Below are 19,515 nucleotides of genomic sequence, written 5' to 3' on the forward strand. Positions count from 1 at the left end.
CCCCTTAGCTGAGAGAGAGATGAAGCAGGGACCCCCACTACACAACATACTGTATAACATTGTATTTTCATAGATTTCATGGACCAACAACAAACCTCTTTGCCACAAATAGCAGATCTACAAGCTCACAGCGCCTCGTTGTGAGCTTGTAGATCTGTTATTTGTGGCTTAGGTTCTCTTCAGAATATGGATAATAAGGTTCAAGTGGTTACAAAAATGTATCCAATCACTCAAAGATTTGGCGGCCCCCCTGTAGTAACTCTGAGGACCCCCTAGGGGTCCCGGACCCCCTGTTGACGCCATCGTCCTCACTTCCCACATCAACAGTGGCAAAGCTAACGCCGACCCACTCATTGGCGGCAGTGTAGGGTTCTTACCCTTGCTTAGAGGATAGAGAGGTGTTCTGGTAAGAAGCCCCCCCCCCTGCCCCCCCCCCCTACCCCCCCCCCCCCTGTATGTCAAAGTGTCAATGAGCAAGACACTTAACCCATAAGACCCCCCCCTCTGAGTTCATGCTGCATCTGAGCAGGTATCAGCTGGGTAAAGCTGAAACTGAAGCCACTGATCTAGTCTACCCTGCCAAACGATGATGTCACTTTTTCGACTTAGTTTAGTCTTTACTCTTTACGCTCACACCTTAACCCTTTATGACCTGAGGGCCATTCCACAAATACCTTCTAAATCACTAGTCCTCACCCTTTCAACAATATTCAAAAATAGCAGATATACAAGCTCACAGTGTGTCACTTAATTTCGCACTGTGAGCTTGTACATCTGCTGTTTTTGAGTATCCAACAATCAAATCTAAAATGACAGATGCTTTCCTGGTTTTAATGGGTTAAAAGTAGTTGACAGTAAAAAGAAGAGTCACTTCTGCAGTTTAATAATAAGAGCAGAAAAGGCATCAAACTCCTGATAAAAAGCTAAATAATGAAACCATAAAATCCTCTTTAACTTAAAGGGTCTACACCATGAAAATCATTTTTTTCTAGTTTTTTTGTATTTTTTGGGGTCCCCAGTGTCTCTTTACCCAAAAAAATGTTTTTTTTTTTAATTCAGTCATTCCTTCTCATTTCATGGATTTCCAGAATGGGCGTGTCTGAACAGGCGATCTCAGAATGGCAATGATTCTGACGTCACAAACATCAATGATGGCAAACCCAATGTTAAATGAAAAGTGCCCGAATCGCTCCGAAACTTTTTCTACCCCCCCTAAGTGGGGGTCTACGAACAAATACTTGGTGGAATTGTTCAAAAAAGTGTTTTTTTTCCCTATTTTGTATTTTTCTTAAATGCTTCTTTTTATGCAGAATTCTTCCTTTTTTTTTTTTTTTTTAATAATTTTTTTTATTAACAGACAGAATTGCTCAGTAGCCCCCCCCCCCCCTGCCCAAGAGGACGTTTTGGTATTGCAGCTGAAAGTGCTGTATAAGCCAGAGACAATTGACTTGGGATAAGTATATCTGAGTGATGATTTAGGCTCAAACCTTTTGAAAAAGGTTTGAGGGACATACACCATATGATATTAAATATCAAATATATTTTTTAAATTCATGGTGTAGATCCTTTAAAATCATATTATTAGCTGTAGCCGACACTACAACTAATACTTATAAGTAAAGTGAGCACACAGTGTGTGTGTGTGTGTGTGTGTGTGTGTGTGTGTGTGTGTGTGTGTGTGTGTGTGTGTGTGTGTGTGTGTGTGTGTGTGTGTGTGTGTGTGTGTGTGTGAGTGTGTGTGTGTGTGTGTGTGTTGTCTTTGGCATAATGATATGCACACATTAATGTATCAGCCCTCCCTATTTATCCAAACTGCACAGCCGCTTAGAACCCTGGGAGTGTAGGACCCTGGGAGTTGCCAGAGGCTCCGCAGGCTGCCGTCCACACTAACATTTTGGTATTTTTTTTGACCTGTTAAACAGGTTATATCTGCATCATGTGATACCTGACTGCTTTGACCACACCTCACTGTTGTTTTAAACCAATCACAATCTCAGTGAGTATATGTTGTATTGTATTGACAGCTACTGTGTCCCTTTTGAGAGACCATCCTAGACCATCCTACAGCATCCTGGACCTACAACCCTCTTCAGACTGACTGCACCCACAAACCCAACCGGTAATTAACCCTTGATACCCGGTAATAGATCTATTACTACGTGTGTGTGTGTGTGTGTGTGTGTGTGTGTGTGTGTGTGTGTGTGTGTGTGTGTGTGTGTGTGTGTGTGTGTGGGTGGGTGGGTGGGTGGGTGGGTGGGTGGGTGGGTGGGTGGGTGGGTGGGTGTGTGTGTGTGTGTGTGTGTGTGACAAGCAGTGATAGTAGCTTAAAGGAGTAGTTCACCCAAAATTCATGGAGATTTTTAGTTTTTGTCGCATTCCTGAGCCAATAATTTCATGACCGGTGGAAAGATGCTAATGTCTCCGGTAGGAGACTCAAAGGAGACACTTTGAGTCTCCTATTGGAATACACTCTGCCATTAAATTATTGGCTTAGGAATGCGACACAAACAAAAAAATCTCCATGAATTCAATGCTTCATGGGGTGTGTAATTGATAGAAAATACGATTTTTTTGGGGGTGAACTACTCCTTTAATATGGTTTTAATCATATACTCTTGAATGAAATTCCATTTAGTTTTTGTCCAATTTTAGCCGGTTCAAGTGTAAACAAACTGGCTTACATGATAAAATACCTTTAGCTTGTGTGTTTACGATCATGTTTGAATGAAAGTCAGAATGACTTGTCTTTGTTCTACTGGGTTAAAGATCTTCTTTATTTACGCTAAACTTGAAATACAAGCTAAATAAATGTACTGATTAGAGTAGTTACTTTTCTTACTTGATAAATTAAAAGATTGATTGAGACGCTGAAAGAGTGTAAAGTTTCACTGTCCTCAGATTGATACAAATAAGTAGGTTACTATAAATAATGATGCACGTTTCGTTTTAGAATCATTTAAAACAATGTGTTACACTTTAACTAAACCTTTTACACTTAAAGGACAAGACCACTCTGGTAGAGGTTAGGGTTGTGTAGTTACCTTGCCATGATGGAACTCCAAAGGTGGACAAGAAATCTAAAATAATTGCTCCATTGATTAGAAATTGATCATTCTAAATATGCTCCTCATTGACTTACATTGTACGGTGAAACAGCTCTCAAACTCACTCTTTTAGCATATAAACAAACACAAGCAAAGCTGAATCAGACAATATAGAACATCACCAAACCCAGTATCGACTTACTGTTGATTTTACTATTTGAAGATCCGGATCCGGATCCATGGATTCAGTCGGGGTTTTCTTCCTAAAAAAATGGCAAAATCAACAGGAAGTTAACATTTGTATTAAAAAAACAAACAGTAGTGGGTTTGGTGATGTTCTATATTGTCTGAATCATCTTTGTTTGTTTACGTGCTAAAAGAGTGGACTATGAGATCTGTTTCACCGTACAATGTAAATCAATGAGGAGCATATTTTTAATTATCAATTTCTAATCACTGGAGCAATTATTTTTGATTTCTTGTCCACCTTGGAGTTACATCACGGCAGGGTATCTACACGACCCAAACCTCTACTAAAGTGGTCTTGCCCTTTAATCCACTAAATAACTGTAGAAATAGTTAACTAAGGATATAATTATTATGATATTTATTTAACCCATTATATATATATATATATATATATATATATATATATATATATATATATTGCTTCTGGGGGTCCCTGGAACAAAAAAAAATTAGATGGGGGTCCACTACCCAAATATATATTGGGGGTCCTTGACAGTTTGAGAACCACTGATGTAGCAACATTAGTCTTTCTGTTCAGGCTAAATAGGACAACAACTAGATACAAATTTGCTGTCAAAATTAACACTGCTTGTCTTTCTCACACACACACACACACACACACACACACACACACACACACACACACACACACACACACACACACACACACACACACACACACACACACACACACACTCTAATTAGTAATGCAAGAATGTGTTCATTACTTAAATGTTACAGCTGGGGTTAGGAGGGGAGGGGAGGGGACGGGACGAGAGGGGACGAGAGGAGAGGAGAGGAGAGGAGAGGAGAGGAGAGGAGAGGAGAGGAAAAGAAAGGGGTACAACACCCCAGGCTTATTTTGTAGTTTGCTTTCCAGTTCAGGTTAATAACTACAGCAGATAAAAAACATGGAGGCCATATGTTGGTCAATCTCTAGCATCCTCAACTGACTATGTGTTTCCTTCTATGGACAGGTTGTGTGTCAAGCACTGTGAGAGCCATGAAGACAGTTCCATTCCTACTCTGAGGCACTTCAGACGTCTTCTTAGAGCACAGCAACACAACACAGGTAAGTCTTTGGAACTGGATTTATAATTATATTTAACTTGGGTCGTGTATCGCTGAAAACTGTGAGTGAATTTGGGGAGTTGAGTGATTTTTGACTACTTATTTGGGGCTGAATGGTTAGAGAGCCCACTTGGGGAGCAGGAGTATCCAGTTGTCCCAGGTTTGACTCCAGGCCTGGACAGCAAATATGACTGATTGAAGTGTCCTTGAGCAAGTGTGATGCATGTCTGTTTTATTTAGTGATATTGCATGTTAGCTGACTGTGGTTGAGGGAGGCTAATGATCATTTGACACATACACACACACACACACACACACACACACACACACACACACACACACACACACACACACACACACACACACACACACACACACACACACACACACACACACCTTGTTCACATGTGTGTGAACAGCTTTAATGTACTCTGTTCCTCCCACAAGTCCTACTTTACCACCGGGTCGTAGTTTGATTTGATTTATTTGAAAAGACATATATACAAACAAGTGCTACCTTATCTTTCCTAGTCTAAAGACCCTCTATAGGGGAACCTTTTCTAATAGACAGGATTTAGTTTTCTGCTTAAAAGTCCTCAGATTGGTTGTCAGTTTGACACTGTTTTCGAGGTCATTCCACTGTGTGGCTCCTATGTAAGTAAATGATTCTCTGCCAACTTTACTTTTAAAAGCCGGATGGCTCACATTTAGCTACACTGGCTCATAGTAACACGCCCCCTTCTGTGACTCTCACGGAACTGCTTCGCCCTTAGTGGTGGGAAATAATGCTCGGTGCAGGCATAATTTACAATTCTGTCCCTATCGGTACATAACTTGAAGGGAGAGTCGGTTCTGCCGGACTTCGCAACGTTCACCTAACGTCTCGCTCGGTGGTGCCTCTCGTTGCTCAAGTCCGCCAGAAACGGCACGCCTCCGACGTTGTAACAGTTTTTTGGCCAACTACTTCCTACCTTAATATTAGGGGCTGTTAGTCTGTTCTCACCAAACGGGCAGAGTGGTCCGCTTTGCTGGGGGCGACACAAACTTAACCTTAACCTTAACCTAACCTTAACCTTAAACCTAATGCTTAAGGGGGCGTCGCCAAGTTACTGATTTGATTTAATAATTTATTAGGCAAACAATTTAAACAGCACAATTACATTTATAATACTTTGTCTAAAAGGTCCGTCCAAAAAAGTCCTTGCGGTCTTGTTCCCATTGGGGACCTTGGTATTCAGTTCACATAAATTAGCAACCAAAAAGTTCAAATATTAAAACAAAAATACAGAGAAATTAACACTATATGTACAAACAAAACAAAAATGAGTTTTTAAGGCTGTTTTAAATGAGCCCAATACTGCGACCTGGTGGCAAAAGCTGGTGCGCGTTCCTCCCACCCCCCTCTCCTCTCATCCCTTTCTACTCCTCTCCCCCTCCCTGTGTGTGTGTGTGTGTGTGTGTGTGTGTGTGTGTGTGTGTGTGTGTGTGTGTGTGTGTGTGTGTGTGTGTGTGTGTGTGTGTGTGTGACTGTGTGTGTGTGTGTGTGTGTGTGTGTGTGTGTGTGTGTGTGTGTGTGTGTGTGTGTGTGTGTGTGTGTGTGTGAACAGCATAACTCTACTCTAGAGCCCTGCAGGCTACAGATACACTACAATTATTTGAACACTTTAGTTACTAGTTACTTTGTAGATTTTGATTATTATTACAAAACATACACTAACCACTTCAGCCCTATATACATTTCGGCCATTTGAGAATGTGATCTACAGGATCACACTGTGAGCCTATAGATCGGCTATTTTCTAAAGATTGTCTGTAGCTGCCCCATGTTCAACAAATGTCCACGCCTCATACAGATGTCTTTTCTGGTATTTATTCCATCAAAACACTCCAAACTCCTCCAAACAGACACCATACAAGACACCGTGAAAACTATAAAAGAAATAAACATACATTTGTTCAGTTGAGTCCATAATCATTATGAAACAGAGTCCTCTGATTAGTGAGGCCACACAGGTGCATCCAATTAGTGACATTTTACAATGAAGTCTTCCAAACAAAGTTTAAGTTTGTAAATTACAACGCACACAACAATACATCACAGATCAATGAAAGGCACATAATACAATAAGCATTTACCGTGTGCGCCTCTTGAACCTTGTGCAGAACTTTGGCAATATTATTATTATCTCTCTCTCTGTCTTAAACGCATTAAGACCTGGAACGCGTCTGTGTCACTTTTTCATTTGAGCTAAAAAGCATTATTTTACACTTTGGCTATTCAAAAATAGCAGATATACAAGCTCATAGCGTGGCACCGAGTGCCGCGCTATAAGCTTGTAGATCTGCTATTTTTGAAAATCTGTGCAAATCTTTGTATATTTATATTCTTTTAAAGCAAACATTAACTCAAATCTGTGCTTCTGGGGGTCCCTGGAACAACATATTTTGAGATGGGGGTCGGCGGCCTAATTTTTGGGGTCCTTGATATGAAAAAGTTTGAGCACCACTGATATAGAAACATATGTTTTTCAGAAAACTGTTGGGATTTAGAAGACATTTGTAGAATGGGCTTCAGGTCTTAAAGGGTTAGTTCAGATTTTCTTTTTTTTTCTGTAGGAAATACTTACCATTAATGTAGTGGTTGCAAAGGTATTAATTGATTGCCCGAGTCCCGTGGTCAGAGTTATGGTCCGTTTCTGATAAATATGAAGTAGTTCACATGGTACTAATGTTTGTGTCCAGAATCACTGCGCCGCGGCAGCCTACTCACGCACAAAATATATGACAAAAAAAATAGTACCATGTTACAGAGGGGTCGAAATTGAACGAAACCTGCTCTATATGGTAGAAATAGGTCAACAATACAAATGACGCTAGTTTTTTTAATTAATTTATTTTTAATGAGTGGACCCCACCAAATCTACTAATCTACCGGAACTACTTCATATTTATCAGAAACGGACCATAACTTAATCAATTAATACCTTTGCAACCACTACATTAATGGTAAGTATTTCCTACAGCAAATACTCAAAAAATCTGAACTAACCCTTTAAGGGGTTAAACGTGACCTCTCAGGATCAACTCAGCTTGCTTCTGACTTGATTACCAGCTTCACTCTGACCATGTGACTCTCTGCCCAATTTACCGTAAACCCTCTAAGCAACGGGCACAGCATTTTGACCTTAAATCTTTTACTATATTTAAACCTTTTTAATATATTTATTGTAACTTTTAGTACTATTTATTCATAATGAAATGAATCTTTTAACCCAGAGTGTACATGAACTTTACATAAACAAAACATATTTATAATTATAACTGAAACCACTGTCTCTCCTTCTGGCATAGCCGTAGGAAGCCATTCCCAGTTGGGGGGGACATATTTGTACCGGCCCACAAAGTCGCGTGCGCACCCCCATCCTCGCGCGCGTGTGATTTTTTTGCGGTTTTGGGCGGATATTTCCGGTTATTTCTTTTTATAACTCTTAATAAATATGATTGTGCCGCTCTTCCACCTTCAAGCAGCTCACAGCAGCTCACAGCAGCCAGCAGCCAGCAGCCAGCAGCCAGCAGCCCTCCCTTCCAGGCAGCGGCCGCTGGGTCCTAGTGCCGGCCTCATTTGAGGCTTTCTTTTCCTCCTCTTTTTCCCCGTGGCCTCGCGGCCCAAATACCGGTTCGCGGCCCACGCGAGGCCGCTCCGCGGCCCACGGGGGACGAGTTCCCCCCGTCCCCCCCCTTTCCTACGGCCCAGTAAAAATAATGTAACTGTACCAGAAGGCTTCTGGGACAGTTACATTATTTCTACATTGAAGTATTGATACTTTTACTTAAAATAATGTAGTACTTTTTCCACCACTGCAGTGCCCACACCAAAAGCCACACACACAGTTGTTGAACGATGGGCAGCCAGAAGATAAAGGAAAAGCTGCCTCACGCTGCTTTATTTTGATGTGCAATTTAACGCATGCATGATCGCACCTTAATAGCTACCTAATAGTTTAATAAAACTACAACTCAAGTACTTTTTAGTGATGTTTGTGTTCTTGGCTTCTTGTGGGTTTGCTTTTATCAGAGCGCAGCTGAGAGTGCAGCTGCTGCGCACCAGTGAAACAGCATGCTCAAATCTAATTCATTAATAATAATTATAAATAAATAAAAAGGTGTCAGGCTTCAGGCTGGGCTCGAGCTGTAAAATTGGCACTTATGGGGCCAGGGGCCGAGCTAGGTTATAACGGGTTTGTATAGGAAAGGGGCGTGTCAGATGACATGAATATCAAATATCTAAATACTGAATCAAGACACTTGATGTCTGAGATGAAACACAAAAGCCTGAGTAGACGTTTAAATGACCCCAAACATCACCCTAGCTTTACAAGCAGATCTACAAGCTCACAACGCCTCGCACTGCAAGGCGTTGTGAGCTTGTAGATCTGCTATTTTTGGCTAATGTTCCCCATCACACAAATATATGGCGGACCCCTTGTAGTAACTCTGAAGACCCCCTAGGGGTCCCGGACCCCCTGTTGAACACCCCTTGCATATAGGGAGGGCCGCCACGGGGCGGAGCACAATGGTCATTGTTGGTGGAGTGAAGAGAAGCTTAAAGGGCTATTTCACTTTTAACATGTTTGGGGTCATTGGAGGCTAAAGGTTTACCTTATTAATATAATGGGGTCTGTGAGCCCGAGCCCGGCCCTGGGTGATCAAATACAGAAACTGTGTGTGTGTGTGTGTGTGTGTGTGTGTGTGTGTGTGTGTGTGTGTGTGTGTGCGTGCGTGTGTGTGCGTGTGCGTGTGTGCGTGTATGATTATGCAGCTATCGGTGCCAACCTTTTTGTACACATTTCCACTAAAAGGAAGACTTGCTAAATAGTTTTACATTGCATGATAACTATCATATTTAAGTATAATATTTAATATTTCTGTGCAGGGTTAGGGTACTCTGCTCACTATTCAGCCTGACTAGTCCTTGAAGCAGGGGTCTTCAACAGGGGGTCAGGGACCCCTAGGGGGTCCTCAGAGTTACTACAGGGGGTCCGCCAAAATCTTTGAGTGATAGAATTTCATTTTTTACCTTAACCACTTGAACCCTAGCATCTCTTTTTTGAGGAGAACTTTAGCCAAAAATAGCCGATCTACAAGCTCACAACGCCTCGCAGCGCGAGGCGTTGTGAGCTTGTAGATCGGCTAATTTTGGCAAAGAGGTATAGGTGTAGAGGGGAAAAAAGAGCAGACCAAGTAAATAAAAAAGGTTTAATCTGCAGCACAATTTTATACAAAATAGAGGGGGTCCCTGCTTCATCTCTCTCTCATCTAGGGGGTCCTTGGAAAACCTGAAAACGTTGAAGACCCCTGCCTTAAGCACAATTTTGAGGTACTTTACTTTACTGGAGTATGATTAATTGTGTATTTACTTTTACTTCTACTCCACTACATCTCAGAGGCAAATATTGTACTTTTACTCCACTACAATTATTTGAACACTTTAGTTACTAGTTACTTTGCAGATATGAATTATTACATTATAAAACATGCATTAACCACTTTAGCCCTATTTTATACGTAAGTTATTTGAAAAATAGCCGATCTACAAGCTCACATAGATCGGCTATTTTCAAACATTTTAGTACTTCTTCTTTTGGTACTTTAAGTACATTTTGATACCAATACTTTTATACTTTTACTCAAGACAATTTTGAATTCCTGACTTGTACTTGTAACTTCTACATTGCAGTATTGATACTTTTACTTAAGTAAAACATTTGAGTACTTTTTCCACCACTGACCGCTTGCTATCTTTGACTGTGGTGTGTCGTGGTGTATGCGTGCTGCAGCAGCAGCGTGGGAGGGGGGGGGGGGGGGGGGTCAGTTAAGGAATTCTACATCTATAGGTCTCAAAGTGTGGTCCCTCAGGGACCCTCAGGGTTCCATGCGGATGTGCCCTTACAGGTCTGTAACTCTGAGAGTGTTCAAATGGAACCAAATGGACCCGTACGGGTCCATTTGGTTCCATTTGAACACTCTCAGAGTTATGGAGCAGCTTGAAATGAAACAGAACCACTGATACAGACAGTATATGATACTTGTATAATGCCTGATATATACATCTATAAAATCACTCCATATTCACTCTAACCATACGTGTTTGGATGTGTTTGGATGTTTGTTTACAGTCCTTTCTATTTGTTTTTATCATCTTTCTTTTAGGAAGAAAAGATGAACAGTAAAACTGCAGAGATGGCCTTACATTTAGGTTAACCAGTCAATGATTGATATGATAATATTGTCCTGAATATTTACCATTTTAAATTAATTTGAGATAATGTATGAATATTCATCTTGTATTTCCAGGCCTCAGTAAAAAAACCCTCAGAGATGAGAATTATACTTTTGGGAAATAAAGATTCAGGCAAGAGTTCATTAGGAAACACCATCCTGGGTTCAGAGCAGTTTAGTTTAGAGAGAACAGGGCCCTATTCCTCGAAAGGTGAATTAAATAAGCCTGGATTTAAGTCAAATCCAGGCTTGACAAAGTCGGGTCTGTATAGCCTGGTTTATTCGGTTCCTGGAACGCCAAGCCAGGCTGAAAAGGAGCGACTTCGCCGAGCTAGGCCTTGTCAAGCCAGGCTGTGTTGAGCCAGGATAATGAAGCCAGGCTTCACTTATTTCTATAGAAGACCATGAAAGTCGATAGCAGAATCCTTGAACTTGACCAATCACGGAGTCCAAAACCAGAGCAGCGTTCTTCTCTGTGGCTGAATAGCAGCACTGCAGCAGCTCATGAAATCATACAAGGAAGTAAAATGTATTTAAGCAAGAAAGGAAACGCGACCGCAATAAATAGATCCAGGGAGAAAGCGTGGCAAAGTATTGCAAGCACACACAGAGTGTGTGTGTGTGTGTGTGTACTACGACGGGGGCCGCAACGGGACGGACGGGACGGGACGGGGGGGGGTTGACCGCGACGGGGGCCGTGACGGGATGAGCGGGGGGGACGGGACGGGACGAGACACGCATTAAATAACCCCACATTTGCAAGACCACTTTGTTAGAGGTTTGGGTTGTGTAGTTACCTTGCCATCATGATCTAACTCCAAAGGTGGAGAAGAAATAAAACAATATTTCTCCATTGACTAGAAATTGATAATTTAAAATATTGATTGATTGATTGATGTAGTTTATTTAGTAAGACATGATAATAGTACATGACAGTACATAACAGTACATGGAAGTACAAATTCACAATACAAGGTCTACTAAACTGGAACTCTCATTAAGCACTAAGCTTGTTTAAGATGAGAACCCCATGCACACAAATCATGATGATATATAAGAGGCAGACTGTTATACACACTACTTTACAGAATGTCATACAATCAGCTTTCAGGTTACTGGAATGAGAGAGAAAAAAAAAATATATATATATACAAAAGAGGAAAATGAAGGAGGGGGGGGTAGGTTAAGACTTGGACAGGGGCCATTTTCAAATTGCAGCCTCCTGAAGGTGTATCTTTAGGGCAGTTTTGAAAGTGAGTAGGGTTTTACACTCCTTTACTCCTTTTGGTAGGGCATTCCACATTTTTGATGAATATCATGAGAACGAGTTCATTCCCTTAGTTGAGCCAAATCTGGGTTGAACATGATTTGTGGAGCTGCCTCTGGTGTTATGATCATGGACTTCATTAACATTTTGGAAGTATTTTGACAAATACAGGGTGATCCCAATGTTGTGGTGTATCTTGAAGACCAGGCCCATAGCAAGTTGCTGTACTCTGTCCTCAACCCTAAGCCATCCAATCCTAGCAAAATGAGCAGGGGTTAGATGGGTTTTGTGATTGAGGCCAAGAAGTAGCCTTACAAGTTTGTTTTGGGATGTTTGGAGCCTTGTTTTTAAGGCCTTGGAGGTGTTGTGATACCATGAAGTGCATGCATAATCAAAATGACCTTGAATGAGGGCCCCTGCAAGAATCTTCAGAGTATTCTTACTGACTAGACGATCAATCCTCCACAAATAGCGTGTTGTTTGGTTGACATTTTTGATGAGGTTTGCCTCCAAGATGGAGCCCAGGTAGGTAATTTCATCCTTTCTTTTGATGACATCATCACCCACTTTGATTGTGAAACTCTCTGCCTTACTAAGGTTAGGACTAGACCCAAAGAGGATGGATTCAGTTTTACCCAGGTGTAATGAAAGTTTGTTGTCAGAGAGCCAGATGCAGATCTTGTTGAGTTCGGAGCTGAGAGTTTTCTCAACCTGCAGCCTGTCCCTGTCCGAGACTAGCAGGGCCGAGTCATCTGCGAACAGGAACAGTTTGCAGTCGCAGGCTGATGACATATCATTCACATATATCAGGAACAGTAAAGGTCCTAGTATACTTCCTTGTGGGACACCACAAGTCACAGGGAGGGGGGGGGACTGGGTGCCGTTTACTTCCACCACCTGCTCCCTCCCTTCCAGGTAGGATCTCATCCAGTTCACTGACGTATCATCAAATCCTATTGCTTTGAGCTTATTGATCATAATTGGGTGATTAACGGTGTCAAAGGCCTTCTGGAGGTCCAGCATGACCATGCCGCAATATTTGCCCTTGTCGACATCTTGTTTGATAGAGTCGTTCAAATAGAGAAGGCATGTGTCAGTGGAGTGGTTTGTTCTGAAACCAGATTGGAATTTGTAGATTAGATTTTTCTCGGCAAGATACTTATCGACCTGTTCATAGACTATTTTTTCCATGACTTTCGAGATGGAGCTAAGAATAGAAATAGGGCGGTAGTTGCCAGGGTCTAATTTGTTTCCTTTTTTGTACAGAGGGGTCACCTTTGCTTTTTTGAAATCGTTAGGGACCCGTCCCTGTATGATGGAGAGGTTTATTATGTGGGTAATGATTGGAGCAATGGAGGCGGCTGAGTCTTTTAGAAATTTGGCGGGGATATTGTCGAGGCCTGTGGCTTTGTGTTGATGAATAGCACAACATTTTTTAAACACCTCTTCTGTTTTCACAGGGGAGAGTTTAAAATCATCTTTGCGTACACCCTGTTTTTCATAAAATGAGTCAACATACTCTTCACCATAGCACCCAGAGTGAGGGGGTAGTTTTTCAACCAAATCTGAGGTTATGGTCGTGAAGAATATGTTGAGGATTTTACTCAATTCATGTTTGGATGTGATGAGAGTGTCATTCACCTTGAGGCTTATGTTTGTAAACCTGGTTTTCAATTTCTTGCTGCAGCCTAGTAGGTTGTTGAATAGCTTCCAAAGCTCTCATGGTTTGCTTTGATTTTCCTCAATTTTGTCATCGAGGAAGCTTTTTTCTGCTAATAGGAGCATGCCATTAACCTTGTTTCTTAGCTTGTTTCTTTCTTTTTCAAGTTTAGCTACGTGGGATTCGAGACCTTTGTTAAAACACTTGGAGAGTTTGATCCTACCTTTATGAAGCTCAGAACACTTTTTGTTTCTGACTTTCATGGCAGTAAGGATGTCCGAATTCATCCATGGTACCGAGCGGGTTTTGACCCTGATGGTTTTCATGGGAGCCATACTGTCCAAAATTTGAATGAATTTGGTTTTGAAACCAAGCCAAGATTTGTCTACCTGTGTGCTGTTTAGTATGTCGGACCAGTCCAGTTCCTCTAGCCTGTGATCTAAGTCCTCACTCTTATAGTTTTTGAGGTCTCTGATCGTGACTGATTTGTGGTAACCGGTCTTAGGTTTACGTTTCTTTCTGGTGCAGAAGATCATGTTATGATCAGATATGCCACAGGTAGAAACACCACTATTGAGGATTTTGTCCTTGTCCGTTGTTAGAATGAGATCTATGGTAGTTTGAGTGGAAACACACAGCCTTGTGGGCTGAGTGATCAGCTGGTGGAATGAGTGCCGATGACAAAACCCCTTGAATGAATTATACGCTGACGCTTCCTTACGGAGCCTGTGTTAAAGTCACCAAGAAGTATCGTCTCCGCACATTCCACCTTAGCTAAACACTCCTCAAGTCTTTCATAGAAATCAGTCTGGTTAGGAGGTCTGTATATGGTACCGACTAGCACAGGTTTGGCATTTTTTTTAATTATCTCAACCCACAAAGCTTCAATGGCTGCATCCTTCAGGTCTTCGCGAAGGATGCAGTCATTGTCATTATGTACATACATGCATACACCACCCCCATTTCTCAAATTTTTGCTCCTATCATTTCTGAAGAGTTTGTAGTTTTCAATTTCAATCTCAGAGTCTCTTATCGTATGATCAAGTTTAGTTTCAGAGAAAGTTAAAATGTCAACCTTACCATCATAAAACATCTGCCTGATTTGTGTTAGCTTGTTTCCTACAAGGGAATTCACATTGAGGTGGATCATGTGTAAGCCTACACCAAAAGATTTTATCATTTGTTCAATGGAGAGATGTTTATCCACTGAGAGAAAACGCTGAGGAGCAGTATCAGGGGGGGAGGGGGGTGTTGAGGCGTAAGCGTCCATCAAAGCCTTTGTTCCGTCGTAAGCAGCCAGCTGTGGGGGTTGGGGGGGGATGGGTCGCGGGGGCCCCAGCACGGCCTCTGCTAGGACCATGGCTGTGGAACGAACCGTAGGTTGAAAACGGTGCAACAGGGCCTCTGCTTCGGAGAAAACAGCTAGGTAACTCCTTGGTTCCGCGTCCTCGTCTATGCTGCTTCTCCCGGTTGATCGCCGTGGCACGTCGGTGCAAGCGTCCTCGTCGACGGTTGCGGTGGAAACAACGTGGGTGTTTCGGTTGATCATTTGGGTTGATTCGCCTAGTTGGTGGGGAGCCATTGGTGTTGACGACGTAGCTAGCTTCAGTAGCTACGCTGGTTGCGTTGGCTCCGGTGATCCAGAGGCTCTTTGTTGTAGCCAGGCTTTGTTGTTGTTCGACGCTAGCAGCTTTAGCAACGTTAGCATCGTTGGCAAGGTTTTCCTCCCTCGCCAAACGAGCAGAAGTTTGCCTGGTGGTAACTGGGCCTGGGTTAACGTGGATATCACCCGACAGGAGAAGAAATAGGATGATTAAATAACTTCGGTCCATGCGTCCTGTCGGAGGTGCGTTCTTCTTTCTAGCCGAATTCATGGACAGGAGTGTATGGAGAACTCCAGCCGCAGATCCCAGATGTTTTGTTGATACCGTTGCGCCGATCAGGTAGAAATCAGAGTGTTTTTCATTTCTCATTTCCCGTGGATTCCCCTTTTCTGTCTCCCATCAGATGTAGATTCTGTGGTGATTCAAGGAATGAATCCGTCGTCCACAGAAAGATGAAAAATGAGAAGCAAATCCAGTGAAAATCTAGCAAAAATGTTGCCGTGAGTGCAAGAGCTAATTTGCTTGCGACTGTCCATCTCGGCGTCTAGACTACCTTGGTTGCAACTCCTTGCAACCATTATCCCCAAATGGCACCGGTCTGCAACTGGTCAGTCCAGACTGCTCCAATTTCTTGCAACTGGTTGCAAGTTGCGACTAGTTGCATATGCTCCTCATTGACTTACAAAGAGGCTCCTTTAAACCAGTAACTAATCATTTATATATATATTTAAATATATTAAAATATATATATATATATATATAAATATATATATATATATTAGAGGTGGGCATAGATTTTTTTTTTTAATCTAGATTCATCATCTGCAATCCTGGAGTTAATCTAGATTAATCTAGATTAAATTGGCTCATTTGAAGTCTGCCGAAGGCATTCAAAATATGTGTGTTCTACCCAAATAATGACCAGAACTAAGTTCTTACTTTTTCTTTCCTCCTTACGTTTCTCAGGCCAGGTGGCCCATTACACCATGAGCCCATCTCCTGTTTCCAAAATGCATCACAGACTGTTTGAAAAAGCTGTCTTGCTATGATAATTGGTAATGAAATATCAAAATAATGTTCAATAAGATGTACTTGTGTTTAATAAATTGTTTTATTTATTCAGAACACAAATGTTACCAGTACAGTCACTCAGTAGCTATGTGACATGGCTTGACTCAATCAGTCCAATCTCTACTTCTCCTTCTTCCACCAGTCACTGAAGCAGACCAGCTTGTTCACATTGGCTGGTGACAAACTAGCCCTCTTCTTCTGTACAATATGGCCTGATAAAGAGAAGAGTCTCTCGCATGGGACAGTTGAGGCAGGGGTCCCCATGTACTTCAGGGCAATGTGGGCCAGCTTACCATACACAGCAGTGTGGTCTGACCACCACTTCAGTGGACACTGATCCAAGCTGGCACTTGGCTCTACCTTGTACCTCTCCACAGCATCTTGTACTGGTGTGTCGTCATCCGACTCCGACTGTGATCCCATCAGTAGAATTAAGGGCTGTTTTCTTTTTAGGTGGCTCAGGGTTCTCCTCCCTCGGCGGCTGCAGAGCAGGTTCTTCTCCCTTCACCAACTCACTCAGTGTTGCCCACACTGGCTCCCTCTCTGCTTTGGGCAGGCATTTGAGGTCCTTAAATCGTGGATCGACAGCAGTAGCCACCTTTGATGAACAAAAATAAATAATAATTAATTGCTTGATGACAAAAAAAAGTAACTTTGCAAATCCAACCACCATATTTCTTCATGACTCATTCATCTATCCATTGATCAATCTACTGGCTTAACAGTCTATAATGGTCAGACAATACAGTTATTTTCTGGTCAGTCCCACATACCTTCAGCCATTCCAGGTTTGTTTTCTCCCTCCGCTGGTTGAGGTCCTTGGTAAAGGCATTCTTGAATCGCACGATGTAAGCAGGATCATCATCTGAGATCTTCATTGTGTGCTGGAGGTGGTGCAGGGCAGGTAGAATCACAGAGCAGGATACATACTTTTCCCCACCAAGGAGCTCAGTGATGTACCTACACACACACACACACACACACACACACACACACAAAATTCATTTAACTCAGATTATACTTTTTTTAAGTTCTGAATCTCACACACACAGGCCCCTTTTCCACCGGGGTTGAACCGGTTCAGTTCTTTAAAAAATAGCAGATATACAAGCTCATAGCATGGCACTCTTATTGAACCGGTTCAACCCCGGTGGAAACATGCACACACACACACACACACACACGCGCACACACACACACACACACAAACACACACACACACACACACACACACACACACACACACACACACACACACACACACACACACACACACCTTTTAACTAAGATTACACATTTTTAAGTTCTGACTTCTGAATCTATTACACATGTAAGGGCATGCATTTCTTAATTAAATACAAAGTGACTTTTAAAATAAGTTGTATGCCAATTTAAGAACACGCTATCTTTATAGACCATACCTGCATGGCTCCAGCAGTATCTCCAGCTTTGCCAACTTCTCATATTCAGCATCCGTTGGGAGGACCAGCTTGTGTTTATGCTGGGCCAGCGTTGCGTGCACTGGGACTCTGTTGCGCCTCAAACGTTTGATCATCTCGAGGGTGGAATTCCAACGCGTTGGAACATCTTGCACGAGTGACTCTGCCTCTTGTTCATTGGATGCTTGCTGGACATTCAGCTCATCTGAGTTGGCCGGACTGTGTTTGAAATGTCCGACCACTTTTCGACACTTGGCCAGGACACCATCAAAACCACTATCCCGAAGTGACATTACAATGGCCCTCTGTATAAGGTGCGCAATGCAGGGCATGTGCTCGAATGGCAGTATCCTCCCTGCTGCTATCATGTTGGGAGCGCTGTCTGTCCCAATGGTGGTGATTTTGTCGACTATCCCCCACTGATTAGCGACGTCCAGAAACTGCCTGGCACACGCTTCTGCAAAGTGGCGCTCCTCTGTTTTAATCACACCTAACGTTAGGACAGACAAAGTAGATCAGAATAAGTTCGCTAGTAGTAGTCAACAAAAAATCAGCAGACTGATTAAATTAAACGTGTGTGTGTGTGTGTGTGTGTGTGTGCGTGTGCGTGTGTGTACACGTAAATTACATAAACGTACCCAAGGCGAACGAGTGAAGTTCCCAGCTGACATCGATGAAGTGTACAGTAACGCCTAGGTAGTTATCGTTGCTGACCGATGTCCAATGGTCCCCAGTCAGTGCTACACACGCCGCCCCGGCCAACTTCTCCTCTTTCACAGCTTTCTCTGTGGCGTGTTGGTCATGGATTCTCCTCATGATGGTTCGCCTCGCAGGTAATTTGTAACACGGGTCGCCTGTTGCCGCCCGGAGAAGAAGCTCGAGTCCATCATCTTCAACCACGCTGATGAGCCGGCAATTGATTGCAATCCACTGGGCTAGGAGGTTAGTTAGCTTGGCTGATAAAGCTGTGCTGACGGGCTTGCCTCGGTTGCACTCAAACATTGTAGTTTGACGAACACTTTTCCCCGGAGCAGCAGTGCTTGGCCCGGCGGCAGCGGCAGCTTCCTTGCTAAGATCAATTGAATGCTTTTTGTTTAGGTGATATTTGAGACTCGAGGAACTCCTACAGTAAGCCATTTCAGCTTTGCACAAAGTGCAAATCACCTTGGTCTTGTCGAGGTTTCCATTGGGAAGCTTTTTGTAAATAAAATTGCCCTGAAGCAAACCCGGCTTCACACTGCTCACAGCGTCCTCCATTGTCACGCAGCTGATGTTTGATATGGTAATTTTTCACCCATGACCCTCTCGGACCTGTTCACGCCCCCCCCACACACACCCACACACACCCACACACACACACATACAGTCACACACAGACACAGAGTAATTCGACCAGGTATAAATCATCTAATGTAATTGGCTCCCAGACCCAACTTTGAGAATAGATTAACGGCGGTAATTTTTTTATCGCGCGATAAGAGTCCGCCGTTAACTTAGCCCGGTAACGGCGTTAACGGCCCGGCCTTAATATATATATATATATATGTAACAAACAACAAGATTAACTATAGTGTTAACTATAACAGAGTGACACTTACATCACATGAGTCATTGTGAAACAATTATGATTATGATTCATGGTCACACACTATTTCAGTAATATAATTAATTTGATTATATCTTATTGTATTTATTTCATTTTATTTGAATGCAGGGTCATTAAAATGAGTCCATATACAAACACATGTTTTGAATTAACTGTGGAAAAACTTGAAGAACAAGGCACTGGATTAAGTAAGCTTGGCTGTTAGCCTGCTCCTGACCAGGCTAA

At 42.4% G+C, this 19,515-nt stretch overlaps 1 protein-coding gene across 1 annotated transcript; it reads right to left on the reverse strand.

The window, feature by feature from the left end:
- Nucleotides 1-16,365: 16,365 nt before the first annotated feature.
- On the reverse strand, nucleotides 16,366-18,941 carry LOC308081300 (E3 SUMO-protein ligase ZBED1-like; the record flags this gene model as incomplete). The annotated part of the gene is made up of 4 exons (XM_080457683.1): nucleotides 16,366-16,656; nucleotides 17,019-17,205; nucleotides 17,667-18,174; nucleotides 18,323-18,941. The coding sequence occupies 4 exons, from the start codon at nucleotides 18,939-18,941 to the stop codon at nucleotides 16,366-16,368; spliced, it is 1,605 nt and encodes a 534-aa protein (XP_080313809.1).
- Nucleotides 18,942-19,515: the final 574 nt, after the last annotated feature.

This window comes from Gymnoscopelus braueri (genome assembly GCF_963280865.1).
Source record: "Gymnoscopelus braueri genome assembly, contig: SCAFFOLD_99, whole genome shotgun sequence".
NCBI classification, from domain to species: Eukaryota; Metazoa; Chordata; class Actinopteri; order Myctophiformes; family Myctophidae; genus Gymnoscopelus; species Gymnoscopelus braueri.